At 41.0% G+C, this 23,716-nt stretch overlaps 1 protein-coding gene across 8 annotated transcripts in view; it reads left to right on the top strand.

Moving 5' to 3' along the window:
• Positions 1–942: 942 nt before the first annotated feature.
• The window catches only part of ANGPT1 (angiopoietin 1), a 749,830-nt gene continuing 727,056 nt past the window's right edge, over positions 943–23,716 (top strand). For 4 of the 8 annotated variants that reach the window (XM_029591880.1, XM_029591881.1, XM_029591883.1 and 1 more), the window contains exon 1: positions 944–1,582. In XM_029591880.1, coding sequence (XP_029447740.1) covers positions 1,286–1,582 — 297 coding nt within the window. In that variant the 5' untranslated portion in view covers positions 944–1,285. Of the gene's footprint in view, positions 1,583–23,716 lie in introns of all 8 variants that reach the window. The other 4 variants (XM_029591876.1, XM_029591877.1, XM_029591878.1 and 1 more) reach the window with 2 other exon arrangements.

The following is a 23,716-nucleotide window of genomic DNA, read 5'->3' as shown; positions in this document are numbered from 1 at the left end:
TCTCACATCACCACAATAAAAATCCCTATTACACAAAAGAAAAATGTCATATAGCACTTTGATAAATGATCCCCTTAGTTGGCTACATGAGATACATTGTTGGTTATCCTGCTGTTTATGGAGAATACCTGTTACAGGTAAGTACTTTATTAGACCAACAAAAAAATGTAATATATGAACCTCCAAGACAATGCATGACTCTGCTTCACCTTACTTTTATCAAAACCTTAAATCTAGTTCAGAATTGTCACTACGCAGTATATATTTCTTCAGACCTTAACAGTTGCACAAATTTAAAATAGTACATCTTTTGTTCAGGATTTTAATTGCTTATAACTTTTGAAAGGGGAAAGAAATCCACAGAAAAAAATGTGAAATCAAAAGTTAATGAAAAATTGCTGTGGGAATTTTGTCTGATTGCTAAATTTAGCACTTTGGGGTGTTTTGCAGAGCATTACTTACATTTTACAGCTATAGGTTTTCATATACAATAGGCAATACATAGCCCAAATCTAAAAGGATATAGTAGTAATTAAATATGCTTACTGGGAAGACCTTCTATCCAAATGATTTTAAAATAATGTCATTATGCATTTTTACCACTGTTCTAACATCAAGGATTGCTGATCTAATTCTAGATCTTATTTTAGTTTTAATTCTTTAGGCTGATGTATCAAAAGTGTATTATAGGGGATTGTTTTGTTTATTGGGGGTTAGTAAATTTTAGCTGCTGCATAGAATAGAGGCTGAATAGCCATACATAGCTGAGGTCATGCTTCTAGTCTGTTTGTAAAATGATCCCTCTGTACTGAGGCATCAGCCATCCTTAGCATAGGGGCGCACTCAAACACACATTCCTGTCAAGTCATCTTGTGAAAGGCAGGCTGCTTCCAGCTTGGCTTGAATGTTCAGCCTTAATAAAACTCACTGAGGTCTGAGAAAAAATAGCAGTTCTGCAGGAGATAGTGCAGGGGAAAGAGACGGGGTATGCACATGCAGCTAACTAAAGCAGGCTTATTGCTGCTCTGTAACAGAGAGGAAACAATAAATCTGCTATCTACTATGTAATAATTGTACCACAGTTTAACTAAGGAAGCTATCATCACAGTGAAATAAAACCAGCTTGAACTAAAACTAACACTTCCATGGTCCTCTACAATTACTTTTCTGAAGTTCTGAGCCTTTTTTTATTTTTTTATTTTTTTTGCATCCAAATAAAGTGCAGCTTGAAGTAAGAAGCAGAGACAAGATTCCTAGAAAGCCAAAGAAGGAAGCTGTCAGTAGAATGACAACTTTGCTTTCATTTGCCATTCTGGTTACTGTGTTGGTGGATGCAGGGTGCAACGTCCAGCGGAGAGGGGCAGAGAGCAATGGCAGAAGATATAATCGGATTCAGCACGGGCAGTGCACCTACACGTTTATTTTACCAGAGCAAGACGGGAACTGTCGTGAAAGCACGACAAACCAGTATAACGCAAATGCTCTGCAGAGAGATGCTCCTCATGTGGAACAGGATTTCTCTTCCCAGAAACTGCAACATCTGGAGCATGTGATGGAAAATTACACGCAGTGGCTGCAAAAAGTAAGTGCTCTTTCTAAAACTTGAAAATAAACAACATATTTGCCTGTAGCTGTTTACTGAAGGCAAGATAAAATGCAGCATTCGCTTGTTTACTGCATTTGCAAACAGGGGAACCTTGCACTAAAGTGCACCCTTCTTTAGAGGTTGTTCTAACAAGTAAAACTATTTACATGCTGTGTCCTATCTCAATGTATTTGTTATGAACTCTCAATGGCGTTTTGAAGTCAGAGTGAAAGAACTATGATGTGAACCCCAGAGAGCAAAGTTAGCCAGTGTTTCACAATGTCTTTTTATAGATCATCAGACTAAATGTCACCTATCAAAATCTGGGCACTGATGTCAGTGAACACTTCCATTTATTAAAAAGGAACCAGCGCTGCTTTTACAATCTATGTTTTGGCAGTAATCTTGGTAATGGAAATGTAATCTTAAGAAAGCTCCACGTTATTCATGGTTGCTAGACTAAACTGATATAATGAATGAGCATGCTTTTCACGATATGCTGTGAAAGGGCATATAACATGAGAACATCAATGCAAGGTTTTTATAGTGTGCAGAGAAATGTTGTTCAAATAAGTAGCAGTTCATACATTTGCTCTTTTTGGCCAGCATGAATTGGTTTATCGATAAATGTGACACATTTCGCTAGAAGACACATGCTTCTCTGTCTTATACGGCAGCAAATGATGAAGCTGCTAACTCTGATACTAACAGTAATATTAGTAACCCTTCACACAGATCTCTGAAAATCTTTATTAGCATTTGACATGACATGAGCTGTTATGAATTGCATGATGTGTTATTTATAGCAATGTTATGCTTAGCTGTATTATGTCTTCATGTAATTCCACATTATGCAAATAAATGAGTGTCATTTGTCATACAGGAGATGAGTTCAAATATATTTGCTGTTAGATACTTTTCATTGCCGCTGTCTCACAGTGAACAAAGTAGTTTGTCAATGTCTTAGTTTGCTTGGATTGAGAGAAATAAATGAAAGCTAATACATTGCCTTTTTTTTTTTTAATTGACCTGATGAAGGCAGCAGGAAGGTAGTCACAAATGTCTTAATAAAAAGATCTCACCTACAATGACACTTTTATGTCAGAAAATGTAGAAAAGGTGAGGCTTCTTCATCAAGTGTTGTCTTTGATACAAAGGTTGGCAACTATGGTGAGCCAGTTCTCTCTAGGTTTAGCTCTCCCCTTTACTTTTGAGATCTATGTCTCCCCAGCACACTGTCCAGCTTGTTAATTCCTTGCAAACATCAAATAGTAAAAGCTGGTAAAGAGTTGTCTTAGACCTGTTTTTAGCAATTTGTGATTAAAAAGGTGTGCATGTTTGTAAATGCACAAAGGCACAGTAAACTAAGCTGGTGTCTCTTGCACTGTATACAGTATTTAATTACTTGTAATGCTGTTGTTTGAATTGGAGATTGCTTTGTGCTGTAGAACAAGTGATAAATGAGGACTCCACAGAAAAGAGCTGGTTGTATATTGCAGGATGAAAGCATCTTTGTCTTTTGTGTGCTTTACACTGATCTTTTTTGCCTTGTTCTTTTATTAAATTGTTGGCCTTTTTAAGAGAAGCAGATGGTTATTCCTACTGTTGTCCACTAGGGACTGAACTAACATCACTGTTATTTTGCTGTGAATTTTACAGCTAAACTGTTTGAATTACACCTTATCTTCACTCTTTACATATCTATAGGGAGCTAGTTAGATAGTAATACTAAAGAGAGAGATAGAGAGAAAATTAAATTGTATTCTCAATTGCACTTTCAAACCATTACAGGGATCTAGGATTTTATAACTGTCAAACTAGCTGTAGTATTTAAAAGTATTAAGCATGTCAATTCCTTAAATGTATCAGTTTCTCTTTCAGTGAAAGAAGCAGATATCCAGTCACAAAGCTTTGGCTTACACCAAGACAGTGGTGCAGCCTGGAATTCATTATTGAGTTAATCCTTTACAGGTTGGATTCTGCCTCTCTTGAAAACGTATAAAAAGATGTCTGCTTTTTCATAGGCAAACATTGAAGAGAATAAATGCTCAGTAAATCACTATAGAAAAATTATTGCCCCCATCTGTGACAACATGACTGAAAGGGTATTGTACTGCCAAAAAAAAAATGATAGGTGATAATTTTTCACCACAATCAAAGCTCAGTCAATAAATATCTGTTTCATTGAACTCTGAGAGGTCCTTATTCAGTCACTATATGGATAGCAAAGTTAGCCAGATAAACTTATCCAATTAACTTTGGAAGTATATTCAATAGAGCAGCTGCATTATTGAATACAGGTGGCTATCTTAAAGTTAGTCGGCTAACTTTAGGACAGTTCTTTCACCTGACCAGGCTAAATTTGAAAATTGGAGTAAGTGATTATTTTACCACCTAACTCATTTACTCCCAGTTATGCCCCCTGGAAACAACCCTAACTTAACTGGCTAAATTCTAACTAAAATATAGCTGACTAAGCACCCAAATATGCATTCTGATTTATCCATCTAAATGCTTCTGAATATGGACCTCCTGATGTTCTGGACAAAAATGATATTAAGCATCCTTATAATTTTAATGGGCTATTATTTGTCTCAAAATTAAAAAGCAGACCAATAAAATATAACACATACTTTTGGTGTATTGAATGCTATTTTTTATCTTTAGAAAACAATGTTTCACTTTCTTCCTGCTTCTGTCAGTGGATGGCATGCAATTTTTTGTTCCTGTAAGATCTTCCTAGTCATTCACATTTAACTTCATTTCTACATGTTTATCATACATTACTCAATGCTTGTTTGCAAATAAATTATCTCTGAATGTGGAAAAAACTGAAGTCATGATTCTCAGTAAGATTCCCTCATGTGATATGCCTTCTTCTTTCATCTGTGACATCACAGACCTTATAATCTTGGTCTAATCCTCGATTCTAACCTTACCTTGTGTCTACACATCAAGTCTCTGGTTAAATCAGCATTCTTTATATCATGCATTGTGGCAACTTGGGTGTTAGTGGCTTGGAAACAGCCAGAAGGAATAAGAAGGCAGAGACTAAGGCTGTTTCTTTTGTGCAATTTATTTACAATGACAAACAAAGTGCAAAGCAAAACAAAACAAACAAATTTCAGGTAACACAGAGAAATCTGCTCCCCAGGGCCTATTTAACCCTTCTAGGGCCTGAGTTCTTATACTCTGGTGAGGTGCTCCTCCCTTCACCCAGGATTCCTTGTGGGCTTGATTCTTAAGGAAGACCTGGTGAGACATCTGTGCCCAGTCCCTTAACCCTTTGAACCCTAGGTTCCTATGGCGATAAACCCGTCAACCCTAATTTCCTCGGGAAAACCAATAATTTTTGTCAATGTGCTATTTTTAATATTAGTATTGGTTATTCAGTATGTGATTATACCGGTTTACCGGGATAACGGGTGTTGATATTGATATTAGGCCATACCTATGGGTTCAAAGGGTTCAAAGGGTTAAGGCAGTTTGAGGGAGTTTCCTATAGACTCCCTCACATGGATATTAAGGAGGCTAAGACCTTATATAACTTTATATGATTTTCAGGAGTCTTACAAGCCTTAATTCTTACACATCTTGATTATAGTAATTCCACCTTTCTTGGTCTCCTATCTAATGCACTACTTGCAAAATGCTATAGCCAATATCCTAACCAGAAAATTCAGCCTTGAGCATATCTTCCCTGTGCTCTACTCCCTACACTGGTTACCAGTGCAATGGAGGATAAAATACAAGATTGGAATGCTGATGCATAAGTTATTAAACTCACACTCCTGTTGGGTAAGCTATAGACTGTGGATTTACAAAAACTCAAGATCTTTAAGATCCACTCAGCATGGATCTTCCCTCCTCTTTGCCAAGTTTACTGAGATCCATGAAAGGATGTTCTCAATTGCCAGTATTATTTTTTTGGAACGGTCTCCTTGATTCTATCTGAAACCTGACTGATGCTCATTGCTTTAAAAAACAATCCTGAAAAGTTACTTATTTCAGCAGGCATTTCCAACAGAGCCTCAGTAGGCTGTTAAAATATGTATGGCTCTATTTTTGTTCTTACAGAACACAGCTCAGGCAGGAATATATATCTTTTTTTTTTTTGTGGTTTTTACTGTTTTGGGCTACAATCTATTTAGGAAGAACTGATTAGGAAAGAAGGGAGTAGACAAAGGATTATATAAAAAAATAATATTAAAGCAACAGAATTTTATGGCTTATGAGGTAAGGAGAAGGCATTGTGGGTTAATATGGAAAGAAGGAATGGAACATCTCTTTATATTGGTATAATATACAGATCTCCATCACAGACAGTGGAGATGGACAGATTTATTGGAGAATATTCACAAAATTGCTATGAAAGGGGAGGTGCTATTGTTAGGAGATTTAAATCTGCCATATGTTGATTGGGACATCCCAGCTGCGGTGTCTTCTATAAGCAGGGAGATCCTGGATTATTCTGTCACTGGTAATATAAACTACTAGAGAAGAAATCCACCCCCCACATTTCTTACCCTCAGCTTATTTGGTGTAAGATTACCCTAATAAAGTTCCATAATTTATCTCAAGGCCCCACCCTATACTCAATACAACAAAATTAACCACACAGTTGAGCACAAAAAATAAGAATTCACCCAGATATATTGATTCCTAAAAATAAACAAAATATATCATAATAGCAGAGAAGATATATCCTTACACATCTTTATGACAAATTTTCAGTGACCTCTGGTTTGATTTAAAACCTTGTCACTGGCCACAACAATTCACAACAATATTCTCAGCAATACTCACTTTAAAATCAAACATATCTGAACATTAGAAGGCAAATCTGTTAATTTGTTACTCTAAACTAGTGACTGCCTTTTAAATATGTGATTAACTCTGTTTTAAAATTGGAAAACAACATTTACAAATCCCACCCTTCATGGAAATTTCTCACCCACAAGCTGGAAAATGGGAATTGCCAGTGGCCATCTGTCTCTTCCCAAATTTCCTGAAATTCTCTGATATGGGTCTCTCTCTCTCTCTCTCTCTGTAATATGAAAAGACTGCTCTGGATACTATTACATTTGTGTTAGTCTTATCACTAGTGCTGTCAATCTGTCATATAGCTGGATATATTGTACTGGTATTACAGTAAATTATTACTGTAGTTATGCACAGTTGGTTGTATGTAAGTAAATTGGTTAGTAAGTTCTTTCAAGAATGAGTAAGTGTTCAATGTTAGTAAGTGAACTAAATGAATTCTGCCAGCAGCTGTCTCCTTGCTGCTTAAACATTTCCAAATCAATCAGAGGAAACCTTGCCATGATATCATACCAGCATTGTTCATGTAAGATATTGAAAACTTTTCCCAATTCAACAAAAGTTGCTTGCCATCTGATTTCTGGCATTTCTGATGTCCAGGATTTGAAGCAATGTCCACTTCAAAAGTCTCACATTCACTTTCAGTTTTTTTTCTATTTTTCTCATTTATCAATGTTTCCCTTTTGAAAATTTAGTGCTAGAACCATGGATTTATTTATTGATTAAAAATTGATCATGTTATGATCACTATTGCCACCATTACCTCTCTCACCAAAATGTGTTCTCCTCTAAGAATTAGATCTAAAATCTCCCTCTCTCAATTGGTTCCTAAACCAATTGCTCCATAAAGCTGTCCTTCATTTTATCCAGGAACTTTATCTCTCTAGCATTTCCTGATGATACAGTGAACCAGTCAAAATTGGGGTAATAGAAATCTCCCAGTATTACTGCACTACCAATTTGGTTAGCTTCCCTAATTTCCCTTAGCATTTTATTGTCCTTCCTATCATTTTGGCTAGGTCAAGGGTAATATACTCCAATCACTAAACTCTTCCCCCCTCGTTATGGGATTTCTTCCCATAAAAATTTGATTGTGCATTTACGGATAGACTTTAAGAAAGGTGCGCGCAGGGAAAACGGGAGTTAACGCGCATGGCCGGGCCTTGCGCGCGCTGCGTGCATCTTCAAAGGGCCTAGCCACACGCGTAACCCATGATATGCGCCAAAGTTCCAGGCCAGGTAAAGGGGTGGGGCTGGAGGCGGCCAGTGCAGTGGCCATTTGCCGCTGTACAGGGAAAGGGAAGCCGACACACGCAAGTTGCTAATGCTCTGCTGGAGCAGAAAGCAACAAAACAAAAAAAATATAAAGGTAGGAGAAAGGGTTTAGTGGGTAGGTAGGATAGTGGAAGGGGAAAGGAGGTTAGGGGAGGGGGGAGGGAGGGAACTGGGGAAGCCATGCAAAAATTGCTTAATTCCATTCCCCTTTGTGCCTGCCGCACGCACATGTGCGCATGGATTATAAAATCCATGCGCACATGTGCGCACAGCACACCAATTTTATATATAACATGCATGTGCAGGTGTGCACATGTTATAAAATCGGAGCATCCATGTGTGCGTGCCATCTTCTTAGACTTTTGGCATTGACATACAGACATTTCAAAGTGTTTTTTTTTTTTTTTTTGTATTAACAACCTGCTATTCAATTGATAGGGATAATTTGGAATCTTTTAACTCAGGTGATTCTATACTTATAGGCACATGGACTACTTTTGCTTTTATTGGAACCTCCCTGTTGGTATGCCCTAACCCTTCTGCTTTATTAACATCTTTTGAAGATACCTCCCTCTAAATCATGTGCTGCTGAGTGACTGTCAGCTTTTCCCTTTGTCCTAGTTTTAAATCTGCTCTATCTCCTTTTTTAAAGGTGAGCGCCAGCAGCCTGTTTCCAACCTGGTTAAGTTGGAGCCCGTCCCTTTGAAAAAAAAGTCTCCCCCTTCCCCAAAAGGTTGCCTAGTTCCTTACAAAACTGAATCCATCTTCCTTGCACCATCGTCTCATCCATGCATTGAGACTCTGGAGTTCTGCCTGCTTCTGGGGACCTGCGCGTGGAATAGAAAGCATTTCAGAAAATGCCACCCTGGAGGTTTTGGATTTCATCTTTCTACATAAAATTTGGCTTCCAGCACCTCCCTCCCACATTTTCCCATGTTGTTAGTATCCACGATAGCTGGTTCCTCCCCAGCACAGTCTAAAATCCTATCTAAGTAATGCATGAAGTCCACCATCTTCACACCTGGCAGGCATGCTACCAGGCAATCCTCATATCCACCAGCCACCTAGTTATCTACATTCCTAATAATCAAATCATTAGCTATGATGGCTGACTTAACCTTTCCCTCCTGGGCAGTAGCCCTGGGAGACACATCTTTGGTGCGAGAGGATAATACATCATGTGGAGAGCAGGTCCTTGCTACAAAATTACTTCCTGCTGCACCAGGATGATATTCTCCCACCAGGAGACTTTCCTTCTCCAAGGCAGCACCAGGGCTCCGCCTCAACGAACACTTAGGTCCCAAGAAGATCATTTATGGAAAGCTCCATAAGTCCAAAAAGCTAGACTAGATGCCACACACAGGAATACCTTTTTCTACCTTGCTCCTCTACTTTGGAACAAACTCTCCTAGAGATAATTATGAACACATTAATTAATTATTCTAGTTATCTACCGATTTATTTATTTATGTTTTTATTTAAAATCATTTCTAAATTGCCCATCTGACCCTAAAAGAGTCAAACAAAGCTGTATAGAAAATTTATTGATTATTGATGATTACCTCCACTTTCATAAGCAATTTAAGGCATGGTTACTTCAATCAGCCTTTGACCAATAAATCCTAGCCCTAATTTAGTACCATTGATCTTTGGAGGGGATTAGACTATCTTCTCCAAAACAGACATATTTTGCTGTCAGTAGTGTAGTGGGCTAATGAATTTTGGGATGGATTATGATTAGTATTTATTTTATTATTGATGGTAGATATAGTTTAGGCAGATATATGTCCATACTGTAATTATGGTGGGTGGTTTCTGCCTAGAACAGAGCTAAAGTGCTGGGCTGATACGACTCCTGCATTTTCTTATGGTTTATTTTCTATTAAATTGTTTTAACTGTCTTATATCTTTATTAGGTATTATTCTTATGTTTAAAGGGATGGCCATGGCACCCACATTACGCAGAGGCCTCCGATAAAGGGGAACCCAGGCTCCTCCCCCTTCACTCTGCAGATGGTTGCTTGTGTTTCTTCTAACCCCCTCCCCCCAGCCACCGCACACTCAACAGGCAGTGTGCCCTGGCAGGGGAGGGGAGCAATTGAATTTGTGGTGGGGGTTGTATGATCCTCTGCCCTCCCCCCCCCAAGCATATGGCCTTCTTGGCTTCTTCCAGGTATGTTCCAGCTTGCCACATGGCAATATTGACAGGCAGCCGCTTTAGCGTACTCCCTGATTGGCCAGCTACCCGGGGAGGTGGGGGGAGGATTCGCCAGCCACACATAAAGGAGAGAGATTCTCCGTCCCCTCCCCTTTTAGATTGCTGACTCTCCTGCCAGCAGCAGTGGTGTTAGCTCCTCTCTCCTTGTCCAAGTATTTCTTAGTTTAGTGCCAGGCATGTTATGTGAAGAGAGTTGTAATTCCTGTATTTTCTGTTGCAGTGGTTGTCGGAGCTTCTGGGGGAAGTAAAAGGGGGATGGTCCTGGTGGCCAGTACGTGACAAGCCTCAATAGCAGACCTGGGCAGTTCCCAGCCTGGGCAGTGGAGCACATGGCCTTGATATACATGGCAGGCCTTGGAGGAGAGCTGCCTCTGACAGGAATGAGATATGGATTGCTTTGGGCCAGAATTCGAGTTGCAGGTGCAGTCTGGACGGGCACGTCGTTTTGACAGCCCTGAAATGAGGCAGGAACATGACCCTTCCCATGGAGGGAGGTTGGTGGTGTGTAGGGAAATGGGATTGTAAGGTTCAGCACCAGGTTTATTGGTATCTTTGTTATTAGACAATTAAAGCTGCAGAAAAATGATTCCAAAGCGTTATGATAGACTACTTGTGATTCTTCAGTAATAAATGACTCGGGGTTATGGGTAAAAAGGGGAGATGTGGATGGGTCCTGTATACCCCAGTTATTAATATTATTGTTTATTTACTAATTAAATAAGATTAGCATTTTGTTTATTTGCTATAATGTTGGATTACTGTTACTGTTTGCCAAATTATTTTGAGTTAAAATGCCCCTTACTGATTATTTACCTTGTTAATTAGATTAGGTTTTGATGCATAATTTTAAGTATTTTAGGCCTGGATTCACCATTCTAATGCAGAATGCTGAATGCAGCGAAAATTGGGGGTGGGGGGGCATTCCTGCGAAAGCTGGCAGCCATTGCACCATCGCAGTGTTATCGCTGCTGGCTTTCACACCCAATAGCGCCACTGTGAAAGGTGGTGCTATTGGGCACGCTACTGGTGACGATAATGGTGCTTGCCTTATCACTGCCAGCAAAGACATTGCAGCATCTGCCTCCTCGCCGCCATGACTCCTCCCCTAACCGCCCCGACTCCGCCCCCAGCAAGCTATCGCCGACCCCAGATTTAATAACATGCACGCAGCGCTGGGTTGCGCGCACAAATCTACGTCCGTGAGTAGCTTTTAATATCTGTTCCTTAATATTTTAGTAAATGGGAAGTGAAGGGGCAGTTCTAGGTGTTCTTTTTAAACCAAAATTACCTATGAAATAAAAAAAACACTGATTCAGGGCTGGACCTGAAATGGCCCAACCCCAAGACAGAAAACAAAAATGAGCTGAAAATTTTGGGGGATACCATACCTAGGGTTTATTATAACCAAAATTGAAGGAGAATCAGTGGAAAGGAATGACTCACTTATTACCCAATGATTTTCACTCAGTTTTATTAATTGTAAGAAACATTGACATATTCCTAGAAAAATAAAATAAAATTGAAAACAAAGGTCCTAACACAAATATTACTACTGCAGCTCCATTCCAGTGCTTAAGCCTAGAAGTTAGGGGTGCACCGCTCCTAAGGCCAATTCTTTTTTCTTCACAGTTATGTGGCCACAATATGTTGGGTTCTTACCAAAAGCTTTGGGGAGGAAATACTTCTCCGGGACCCAGGGTTTCAAAATAACTCTATCTGACTTTTCCCTGGGAAGGTCTCTCTTCCCCTTCAGTGGGAGGGATGTGAGTGTCAATAAATACTCTGGATGCTTGAGTTGGGTGTCCAAACAAAACTTCACTATTGCAATGGTTCAAAAACAAATAGTGGATCGGGGAGCTAGAGAGGAGGAAGGAGAGGGCTGCCAGCCCTTCCCCGAGGATTACCGTGCAGCAGGAGCCTCTGTGTTACAACTTGCCGGTGAGAACAGCTGCGACGCGATTGGCGACGTGAGGGGCGTGGCTACAGACTATAACAACTACTGTAGTGCGGCGCACCGTCGCCGCCGGCGCGACGTCTAAGCCGCTCGCGTCAAAGGGGCGAGCGGCTTGGTCCGGCTTAGTCTGGGCTTCTGGGAGAACCTCTGCGTGTTCTAATCTTGGATGGGGAAGAAAAGAAAGGCAAAGGTAATTACATCTTCCCCAGTGCAGCAACAACATAAAGGCCCAATGGACCAGCATGTTGTTAGACAAAAAATATCACCAAAGGAGGACAGTGTGGGAGGAGTGTCTTTGGCCTCCCTTAGTCCTGGTGAAGGGCCTATATCTCCACCTCAGCCTTCTAGGGCTCCATCGACCGAAGTGCCACAAGAACTGGTAGGAATAATGCCCTTGGAGGTAAACCTGCAAAGGCAGGTAGAAACCAATGGGTATAAAAATGTTTTACAGGTTAAAAAAGTGTTAGATATTCCACCAGTTGATCTGGGTATAGGCATTAGAGATGTGAATCGTGTCCTCGATCGTCTTAACGATCAATTTCGGCTGGGAGGGGGAGGGAATCGTATTGTTGCCGTTTGGGTTTTAAAAATATCGTGAAAAATCGTTAAAATCGTGAGCCAACCCCCTAAAACCCACCCCCGACCCTTTAAATTAAATCCCCCACCCTCCCGAACCCCCCCCAAATGCTTTAAATTACCTGGTGGTCCAGAACGGCGGCGGTCCAGAACGGCCCCCTCAATTGAATCCTTTTGTCTTCAGCCGGCGCCATTTTGCAAAATGGCCGCCGCAAAATGGCGGCGGCCATAGACAAAAATGATTTGGCGCAGGAGGTCGTTCCGGACCCCCGCTGGACTTTTGGCAAGTCTTGTGGGGGTCAGGAGGCCCCCCCAAGTGGCCAAAAGTTTCTGGGAGTCCAGCGGGGTTCAGGAAGCGATTTCTTGCCGCGAATCATTTTCCGTACGGAAAATGGCGCCGGCAGGAGATCGACTGCAGGAGGTCATTCAGCGGGGGTTCCGGACTGCCGCTGAACGACCTCCTGCAGTCGATCTCCTGCCGGCGCCATTTTCCTGGCCGGCGCCATTTTCCGTATGGAAAACGATTCGCGGCAAGAAATCGCTTCCTGAACCCCGCTGGACTCCCAGAAACTTTTGGCCAGCTTGGGGGGGGCCTCCTGACCCCCACAAGACTTGCCAAAAGTCCAGCGGGGGTCCGGAACGACCTCCTGCGTCGAATCGTTTTTGTCTATGGCCGCCGCCATTTTGCGGCGGCCATTTTGCAAAATGGCGCCGGCTGAAGACAAAAGGATTCAATTGAGGGGGCCGTTCCGGACCGCTGCCGTTCTGGACCACCACTGGATCCCCAGGTAATTTAAAGCATTTGGGGGGGGGGGGGTTCGGGAGGGTGGGGGATTTAATTTAAAGGGTCGGGGGGGGGTTTTAGGGGGTTTTAGTGTGCCGGTTTTCCTGCCCTCCCCCTTCCCCCGATTTACGATTTTTTAACGATAAATCGGGGGAATTGGTATTGTATCGTGGCCCTAACGATTTTTGACGATTTAAAATATATCGGACGATATTTTAAATCGTCAAAAAACGATTCACATCCCTAATAGGCATTAATCCGGTACCTCCGGATAATGTGTCTTTAGGTGACTTATGGCAGATGATATCAAAATTAGATAACAATATCTCTTTAATGAATAAATCCTTATCTACTGTGATTAATGTTAATGCTAATTCAATTGCTCAGCATGAGACAAAAATTGTTAATTGTGAAAAAGAAGTAAGTGATTTAAATTCTAAGATTCAATTAATACAAAACTCTCAGAATGTGTTTATGCAGGATAGTTTGATTTTGCATAAAGAAAATGAAAGGTTGGAAAATTTGTTGAGATCAAAAAACTTGAGGTTGGTAAACTTTCCACAGACACTACTATTATCTCCATTGAGATGTTTAAAAAATTTTTGAAAGAAATCTTACAATATAAAGAGGAGGAACTTCCTAAAGTTTCTAAGAATTTTTATTTCTCTGTAAGACCTAGAAGAAATGAGCGAACTACAGAAATGGAAGAGCCTCCAAGTATAGGTGTATTTACCTTCTTGGAGGAATCCATTGATGTAATACATAAAAGAGCAACTCTTTTTGTTTCATTTCCTGCTGAACAAGATAGGGACAATATTTTTAGGAATTTCTTTAAAATTAAAGACGTATCTTTTTGTGGGCATAGGATCCAAATTTTTCCTGATGTTGCCCGGCCCACTCAAGCAAGGAGAAAGTATTTCCTTTCATTAAAAGAACGAGTAGTGGGAATAGGGGCAACTTTTTTTCTTAAATTCCCCTGTGTATGTGAAGTGACCTACCAAGGGAAGAAATTTAGATTTGTGGATCCAGCTCATTTGGAGACTTTTTTGTTAGATAATCACAGCCTAATTTTGGAGATTTAGGTCAATAAAAGTAATGTCGTACCTTCCTCCTATTATATGGTGAGCTAATATTTCTCATCTTTAATATTAAGATTGGCAACTATTAGCAAATATATAAATTGATATTTATATATAATTATTGCTTTATCCCCCTATTATGTGAAATGTACACAAATGATGGTTATGGTTTATATCATTTATTTTGTATTTTATTCATAGTTGTGTTACATATTTCTTATTTCCTTTTTCAAAATAATGTAATTGAAAATCTAATAAAGTATAAATAAAAAAAAAACAAAAAAAAACAAATAGTGATATTTTATAACCAGTTCTTGGCACAAACAGCTTGCTATCACAGTTCTCCAACTTTTGTTTTTTATTTGTTCAAGTGTCTCTCAGTAATTGGGCCAGGGAAAGAACTTACCCTTCACGGCATGGAAAAGTAAAGCTTTCCAGGTTGATGGGGGAGACAAATTCCCTTCCAAACATACTGGCAGACAAAAAACACAAAGTCTCCAGTATCTGTACAAACTCCCACTTTTATCTCTTCTCATCAGGGTGAAGATAAGCGATGGAGGTCTTTAAAGTGTAACAAAAGTTCTTCCTTAGAGTTCTTTCTCTGCAGATGACACGCCAGATCTTTCAGAGGAAAGGTCCAAGCAGCAGGAACGGAACCACTCTTCTGGTTTTCCCCACTTCAGGACAGGAAGGGTGGCAGCAAAAATCTGCCTTCCAAATATTCAAAACAAATTTTTCACCCCCAAATCTCCGAAAGTTTCTTGCAGCTGGCCACCACCATCAGCTACCAACCTCAGATTGTGGGCAGGTCTTCCCTATCCTGGTCACTCCAGAAAGAGACTTCCCAGGCCAAGAACCAGCGGTCTTGCAAAAATACTCCACAAAAGAAGCAAAATCTAAACAAACCCTATTTTTGGAGACAAACCACCCAGAAAGGATTGGTCTCCCACCTCCCCTGGATTCCAGACTGAGAGGCCTGGTCCCTGAGGTAGGCCCAAAGCTCAAACAAGAAATCTTTTCCTGCTTCCTCTCAATTCTAAACCAAAACGGCACTGTCATACCTTGTAATGATACAAGCTGCTTTAATACTAACAGGGGGCCAACAATTCCAACAACCACTGTGGAGATGCTGTTTTAAAATTATGCACCCCCTCTCTGCTACATAACTCTAACTCCTATGTCAAAAGGGTTCGGTAATTAGCACCATACAGTGGGGATCCCATGGGATCCCATACTACTTTGCCTAATTTTCAAAGGGAAACTACCCATGTGGTTTTTGAAACCTCCCACATTATTTGTAACTATGCAGGCTGCTTGAAAAGTGTCCTGATATAATGCATACTTTCTCTCCCTATTTAATCTTTTCATGCATAGTACAGTACCTCCAGCAATTTTTGGCATCATTCATTTGGAAAACCGAGTACAGTCATGCCATCATAAAATTTAATTAGAAGAATTTAGTTAGTTGAATTTTACTCTAAAACATTTGCTTTTCTTTGTTTTTCATTACATTTTTATTGGTTTATAAGATACTGTATTATTATTTACTACCCCAAACCAAATGTGCCTGATACTTCACTTTCGATGCATATCCAGCATGGCTCTCTGCTTCAACAGCATGGGAGAAGACTGATACTTCACACATATCCAGCATAGCTCTCTGCTTCAACGGCAGGGGAGAAAAAAAGAAAACTGATACTTCACGCATATCCAGCATAGCTCCCTGCTTCAACGGCAGGGGAGAAGAAAAACAACCGATAAGGGCTGTATAACATAGTCTGGGTAAAACAAATAAGCATGGGTGTAGCTTGCTTATTGCGGCGGCTACTACCTCTAACTAATCAAGCTAGATATTTCACTTGGATGCAGCTCCGTCACTGCTCTCTACATTAAAGGTGGGGGTGGAAGGGAAATAGAACCAAGAGCTAAGAGAAACAGATAAGTATGAGAGAAAAAATGTGTGAAGCTTGCTGGGCAGACTGGATGGGCCATTTGGTCTTCTTCTGCCGTGATTTCTATATATATGTTTCTATATTTTTTACTGCAATCATAAATAAGCCAAAAGAAAAAAGCACACCAGTCTAAAGACAATTTAGACATTTTGAGATGAATGTAGGACCCAACTTGCATGGCTCTTCAAGTAAACCTGTTTAAAGAAAACACTTAGGGGCGGATTTTAAGAGCCCTGCTCGCCTAAATCCGCCCAAATCTGGGCGGATTTAGGCGAGCAGGGCCCTGCGCACCGGTGAGCCTATTTTACATAGGCCTACCGGCGCGTGCAGAGCCCCGGGACTCGCAGAAGTCCCGGGGTTTTCGGAGGGGGGCGTGTCGGGGGCGGGACCGAGCGCAGCGGTGTTTTCTGGGCATGTCGGGAGCGTTCCGGGGCGGGCCCGGGGGCGTGGCTACCGCCCGGGGCGGTCCGGGGGCGTGGCCGCGCCCTCCGGACCCGCCCCCAGGTCGCGTCCCGGCACGCTAGCGGCCCCGCTGGCGCGCGGGGATTTACTTCTCCCTCCGGGAGGCGTAAATCCCCCGACAAAGTAAGTGAGGGGTTTAGACAGGGCCGTGCGGGTGGGTTAGGTAGGGGAAGGGAGGGGAAGGTGAGGGGAGGGCAAAGGAAAGTTCCCTTCGAGGCCGCTCCGATTTCGGAGCGGCCTCGTAGGGAACGGAGGTAGGCTGCGCGGCTCGGCGCGCGCCGGCTATATGGAATCGATAGCCTTGCGCGCGCCGATCCTGGATTTTAGCGGCTACGCGCGTATCCGCTAAAATCCAGCGTACTTTTGTTTGCGCCTGGAGCGCCAACAAAAGTACGCCTATTCGCGGTATTTGAAAATCTACCCCTCATTGTTTGCTTAGTCTCCAAAGATAGATTTCCAACTTTTAATTAAAACAATATTGCTTTAGCATGCTTTTTATGAGGAGTACCCTAAATTTATCAAGTAACGTGTGTATAGAAGTTATCTGCCTAAAGATATGATCTCATCCTTAACATTACCTTACCCAAAGTAAATTCGGTTAAGAGTTGTCTGTGGGTAAAAGATCTATCTGGCAGGGATCAGAGCACAACCCTTTGAGTGAAGTGACATTCATAACATTCCAATACAATTCAATCCTTTTATTTACCGGAGGATTACTCCATTTCTCTGCTGAAATGTGATTGGGAAGAAGAACCAAATAGTTGCTGTTAAACTCTATTTGTGCAGCTTTAAGAGGGATGGGTTTCTTAAGTAGAGGAAACGATGGCTTAGAAAACTATTACCCCTCTTCTTTTTCCAGTCATCTGATAACTGTTCCTTCTATCTTGTCATGCATACACTCAAAACAGTAAAACAATCAGGCATGTTTAGGTTTGGTAGAGCAAAAATGAGAAGAAAAATAAACAAGTCATCTTTAGATATTGTATTTAGCAGCCTTGACTGAATACATTAAAGCTGCAGCTCAAAGTAGCTAGTCTTTGTATTTTGTGATACCTTTTAAAGAGATAACAAAGACAAGGTTACAGGACATGAGCTTTTGAGACAAAACAATTCTGTACTTGAACGTGGCCAGTCCCTTTGGAAAATGCACGCGGTGCATGCAGGGCCTGGCCACATGCTTAAATGCCGATTTTAATACACGTGGCCGTATTAACATTTGGCCAAAAACGTAGACTCCAGAGAGGGTAGAAGATGTGAAATCTTACAACAGTGCTGATACATCTCTCAGAAACTGAATCATAGGTCAGCATTTTAGGCAAATTCAAATAGACTGGTATAAAGTTGTGTAGAGTAGAAATGATGTCCTTATTTAACTGATTTGCACTTGTGTGTGTTTTACTATTGTAGTTATGCAGAGTATAATATGCTTCTCCTATGATGAGGTGAATTTATATCATTTATTGTTAAAGATGAGCATATCTGTGTTGTGTAAGATAAATGAGCATTCCCTTCCCAAATCCATCTACCCTTGATGTATTAGATTGCTCTGTCAAGGCATCCCAAGAAACAAAATAGAAACACTGAATATGATGACAGAAAAGGCACATCTAATTTGTTCATTCCTGGTAGAATTCCTTTTACTTCGCAACTAGGAATACTCTGCGCTTATCCCATGCTTGAATTCTATTATTATTTTTGTCTATACCATTTCTACTATGAGGCCATTTCATACATAATTCACTCTTTGTAAAGACATTTTTTTCTGAATTTGCTCCTGAGCCTACATCAATGGATTCTCATACTTTAATCTCTTATTCTCCAGCATTCTTTTTTCTGAAAAAGCTTTGCATCTTGTGTATTTATATCTTTCATGCATTTCATTGTCTCTGTCAGTCCAGAGGATGTGTTGACTGCTGAACATTCATCTGCTGATGGTAACTTGGACTTATTTTATTTATTTATTTTATTTATTTAAGTTTTTTATATACCAACATTCAAGACGGTGGTCCCATCATGCTGGTTCACAAGAAACAGGGGTGAAATTATAATAAACTTTACCATTTAAACAAAAGTGCAGAAAAGCAGTTACATATAACAAGGAAAACAATAACTTGGAATGAGAGAGGAAATGAAGATCAGATAGTTATATCAGATAGTTTTTATATACCAACATTCAAGACGGTGGTCCCATCATGCTGGTTCACAAGAAACAGGGGTGAAATTATAATAAACTTTACCATTTAAACAAAAGTGCAGAAAAGCAGTTACATATAACAAGGAAAACAATAACTTGGAATGAGAGAGGAAATGAAGATCAGATAGTTATATACAAGTATAAATAACATTGTGAAAGGTGGTTATTAACGCTAATGCTAGCGGAGCTTGTTGCATGAAGGGAGTTAGATGGAGTTGGAGTTAGGGAAGGCCTGTGTGAACAGCCACGTTTTGAGTCTTTTCTTGAATGTTGAAATGTTGGGTTCCATTCTAAGATCGGGGGGAATGGAGTTCCATAATGTTGGACCGGCTGTGGAGAATGCCCGATCTCTAAGCGTGATGTGTCTGGTAGTCTTGGCTGGAGGTACTTGAAGTGATCCTTTGTAAGCATCTCTTGTCGGTCTTGTGGAATGGTGTAATCGGAGAGGAATATGGAGATCGATTGGGGCTAATTGATGGATGTTTTTGAAAATGGTGAGAATGGCCTTGTAGATTATTCTGAAGTGGATGGGCAGCCAATGGAGGTCCATCAAGATGGGTGTTATGTGTTCTCTTCTCCTGGTGTTGGTGAGTATACGGGCGGAGGCATTTTGTACCATTTGTAATGGTTTGGTATGTGATGAAGGGAGACCAAGCATGATGGTGTTACAATAGTCCAGCTTTGCGAAAATGATTGATTGTAGGATCGTTCTGAAGTCATGTGTGTGGAAGAGAGGTCGTATTCTTTTCAGCACTTGGAGCTTATAAAAGCAGTCTCTGGTGGTTTTGTTGATGTTGGCTTTCAGGTTTAGGTGATTGTCAATTTGAACTCCAAGATCTCTCACTTGTGTAGTGCTTGGTACGATAGGATGAGTGTATGTGATAGAACTGTTTTCAGGAGTGATGAGTAGAAGTTCCGTTTTTGATGAATTTATTATCAGGTTGAGACTTGTAAGCAGTTGTTTGATATTTTGGAGGCAGGATTCCCACTAGAACAGTGTTTTTGCGAGCGATTCTTCGATGGGGATCAGTACCTGAATATCGTCGGCGTATAGAAAATGTTTGAGATTGAGGTCAGTGAGAAGTTTACATTGCTGAAAAAGAATGCTTAAATCTTGAAAAAAGCAATTCTTAAAGGGTTAAACAATTACTAGCTGTCCATATTTTGTATTGGTTTTTAGGCTAGTATTTGTCATGTGTTAAGAATTCCCTAAGTTTAGGGAAAATAGACTTTGGAATTAATTTGGGAGCTATTAAAGGTTAGAATTTGTTGGCAAATAAAGACTCAAATGTGTTTAGGGATAATAAATTTTGGATTCATTTTGTGAGCTAGTAAAAGTTAATATTTGCAAGTGTAACAATTTTGTGTGTTTAAGAATAATAGATGTGGATTAATTTTGCATGTTAGTAAAGGTTAGTATTTGTAATAGAATTGTGAATTTGCAAAGGTAATTAACTTGAGCTGAAAAGATGAGAGTTTTGTTTCTTATCTCAGTCACTTTTTTGGTTATATAAATTATCACAACCCCCTCCCCCCCCCGATAATGAGGATAATCTTCAAAATAAGAGTTGTTGATTAGTGATTTTATAGAACATCCGATTAACCCCGATTTTAGTTAATAATTTTAGTCTTGTTGCTGGTCATTCACAAACTAACATGTCACCTAGTTATCAGTTTAAAAACATTAGCTTTATAAGACACCAAATAAATATATTTAAACCCCAGTCAAAATTAAAAACCCTTAAATTAAGAGGTTATGATTATGTATGAAGTAGCTCAAATGGACATAGACAAAGAAAACCTAGATTTAAATGACTCTAAACTGCCTGTTTCATTTGCTAATAAACACTTAGGGGTAGATTTTCAAATACCGCGAATAGGCGTACTTTTGTTGGCGCTCCAGGCGCCAACAAAAGTACGCTGGATTTTAGTAGATACGCGCGTAGCCGCGCGTATCCGCTAAAATCCGGGATCGGCGCGCGCAAGGCTATCGATTCCGTATAGCCGGCGCGCGCCGAGCCGCGCAGCCTACCTCCATTCCCTCCGAGGCCGCTCCGAAATCGGAGTGGCCTCGAAGGGAACTTTCCTTTGCCCTCCCCTCACCTTCCCCTCCCTTCCCCTACCTAACCCACCCGCCCGGCCCTGTCTAAACCCCTCACTTACCTTTGTCGGGGGATTTACGCCTCCCGGAGGGAGAAGTAAATCCCTGCGCGCCAGCGGGCCGCTAGCGCGCCGGGACGCGACCTGGGGGCGGGTCCGGAGGGCGCGGCCACGCCCCCGGATTGCCCGGGCCGTAGCCACGCCCCCGGGCCCGCCCCCGGAATGCTCCCGACACGCCCCGAAAACGCCGCTGCGCTCGGTCCCGCCCCCGACACGCCCCCCTCCGAAAACCCCGGGACTTACGCGAGTCCCGGGGCTCTGCGCGCGCCGGTAGGCCTATGTAAAATAGGCTCACTGGCGCGCAGGGCCCTGCTCGCCTAAATCCGCCCGGATTTGGGCAGATTTAGGCGAGCAGGGCTCTTAAAATCCGCCCCTTAGTGAATACAAAAAGAAATTAAAGTTCAAATAAAATCATACTTTGAAATGCCCATGACTCAGCAGGACTCTATTTAACCCTGCTTTTCGCTATGCTCACTGCCTTATTGAGTTTCCTCAGATCTCTGCTAGGCTTTGTCCTGCCTTGGACTACTCTCTTGCATCTGGGCCTTCCAGGCTTGTTCTGATTTTGCCTTTTTCTGTGGCCTTCCAGGCCTTCTTCTGGTGGTCTTCGCAGGCCTACCTTTTAGTCTGTTGCCTTTTTTTCTTTTGTGTTCCTAGTTCTGTTTTTGTCCTGTCCTGTTTTGTCTTGTCCTGGTCTGTCTGTTCTATGTGTTCCAGTCTGTTCCAGAGTTCCACACTTACTTGCACCCGCTTCCGGGTGCAAGGCAAGCCTGCCTGATTCCAACCTTGCCTTGTTCCAATCCAGCACTGTCTGCACCTACATCAGCCACAGTGTAAGTCCTGCCGGCTGCCAGAACCCAAGGGCCCAACCTGCATTGGAGATGGCTGGCATAGGACAAAGATCGTTAGTACGGTCTGCATCTGTCCTGAAGTCCTGGTCTTCCCCTCCAGGATCACCAGCCCTAGCCAGGCCCACAGCCATAACAGTTGCTTAATCCTTGTTTATTATCCCCTCATTCTGTTCTTTTTGGTGCTTTGGTTCAGGGTCCGTAGACCCACTATTATGTAATATACTCTGATCTGGAATAATGTGAGATAAACAAATGATGATGTTGGTGATGATTCTGGTATAAAGTCAAAACCTGGATCTTTTACCAAGCCTATCTGGAATCAGCTCTGACCTCTACCTCACTGCATATGAAGACAACTAACAGACAACTAAGTAATTTCATCTTGTCCTATATAACATGTACCACACTGTACTATACATTGCACTAAGTCAATTTGTACTATAACTTAAGCATTACCCTTCTATCCCTGAATTCTATAAATCCTACCCTCTTAGCCTCCCTCATTCTTTGACACTATCTTCTTTTTTATCATATATGGACTACACTACCCTAATCCCTAATCCACTATATCCCACTTGTACTCTAGCCCTCTTTTATAATTAAGTCCCACTCCCTGATCCATGACTTTGTTTTCTCTTCTATCATATAACTGTTGTGATGGCGAAACCAAACGGCGGTATATAAAACTCAATAAAGAAATAAAGAAATAAATATGGATGAAAGCACCTAAATAACCCTGAAACTCTCCTGGGTGAAATTTAATGTGGATAAGTGGAAGGTGATGCATATAGGGAAAAATAACCCATGTTGTATTTACGCTATGTTAGATTCCATATTAGGAGCTACCACCCAGGAAAGAGATCTAGGTGTCATAGTGGGTAATATATTGAAATCGTTGGCTCAGTGTGCTCCAGAAGTTAATGTTAGGAATTATTAGGAAGGGAATGGTGAATAAAATGGAAAATGTCATAATGCCTCTGTATCACTCTATGGTGAGACCGCACCTTGAATACTGTGTACAATTCTGGTTGCTCCATCTCAAAAAAAGATAAAGTTGTGATGGAGAAGGTACAGAGAAGGGCAAACAAAATGATAAAGGAGATGGAACAGCTCCCCTATGAGGAAAGGCTAAAGAGGTTAGGGCTGTTCAGCTTTGAGAAGAGACAGCTGAGGGGGGATATGATAGAGGTATTTAAAATCATGATAGGTCTAGAATGGGTAAATGTGAATCAGTTATTTACTCTTTCTGATAATATAAGCACCAGGGGGCACTCCATGAAGTTAGCATGTAGCACATTTAAAACTAATTGGAGAACATTCTTTCTCAGTCAATGCACAATTAAACTCTGAAATTTGTTGCCAAAGGATGTGGTTAGTGCAGTTAGTATAGCTGTGTTTAAAAAAGGATTGGATAAGTTCTTGGAGGAGAAGTCCATTACCTGCTAATAATTCAGTTGAATTAGAAAATAGCCACTGCTATTTCTAGCAACGGTAACATGGAATAGACTTAGTTTTTGGGTACTTGGCAGGTACTTGTAGCCTGGATTGACCACTGTTGGAAACAGGATGCTGGGCTTGATGGACCCTTGGTCTGACCCAGCATGGCAATTTCTTAAGTTCTTATGTAGGAGAGGAAGAAATAAATCCTTGTAACAAATAAATAAATAGTCTATGTCTGAAAAAAACTCAATGCTGAGGTCAATAAATATATTTCTGCCATAAATATTTTGAAGTACTGAATTTGGGTACATTTAATCATCTACAATTTCATTTTTAAATTCTATCATGTCTATGAAGAGAAGTTA

This window comes from Rhinatrema bivittatum, chromosome 2 (genome assembly GCF_901001135.1).
Source record: "Rhinatrema bivittatum chromosome 2, aRhiBiv1.1, whole genome shotgun sequence".
In the NCBI taxonomy this organism is placed as follows: domain Eukaryota; kingdom Metazoa; phylum Chordata; class Amphibia; order Gymnophiona; family Rhinatrematidae; genus Rhinatrema; species Rhinatrema bivittatum.
The sequence above is the reverse complement of the archived record's forward strand: the minus strand, read 5'-3'. Positions and strand labels throughout refer to the sequence as shown.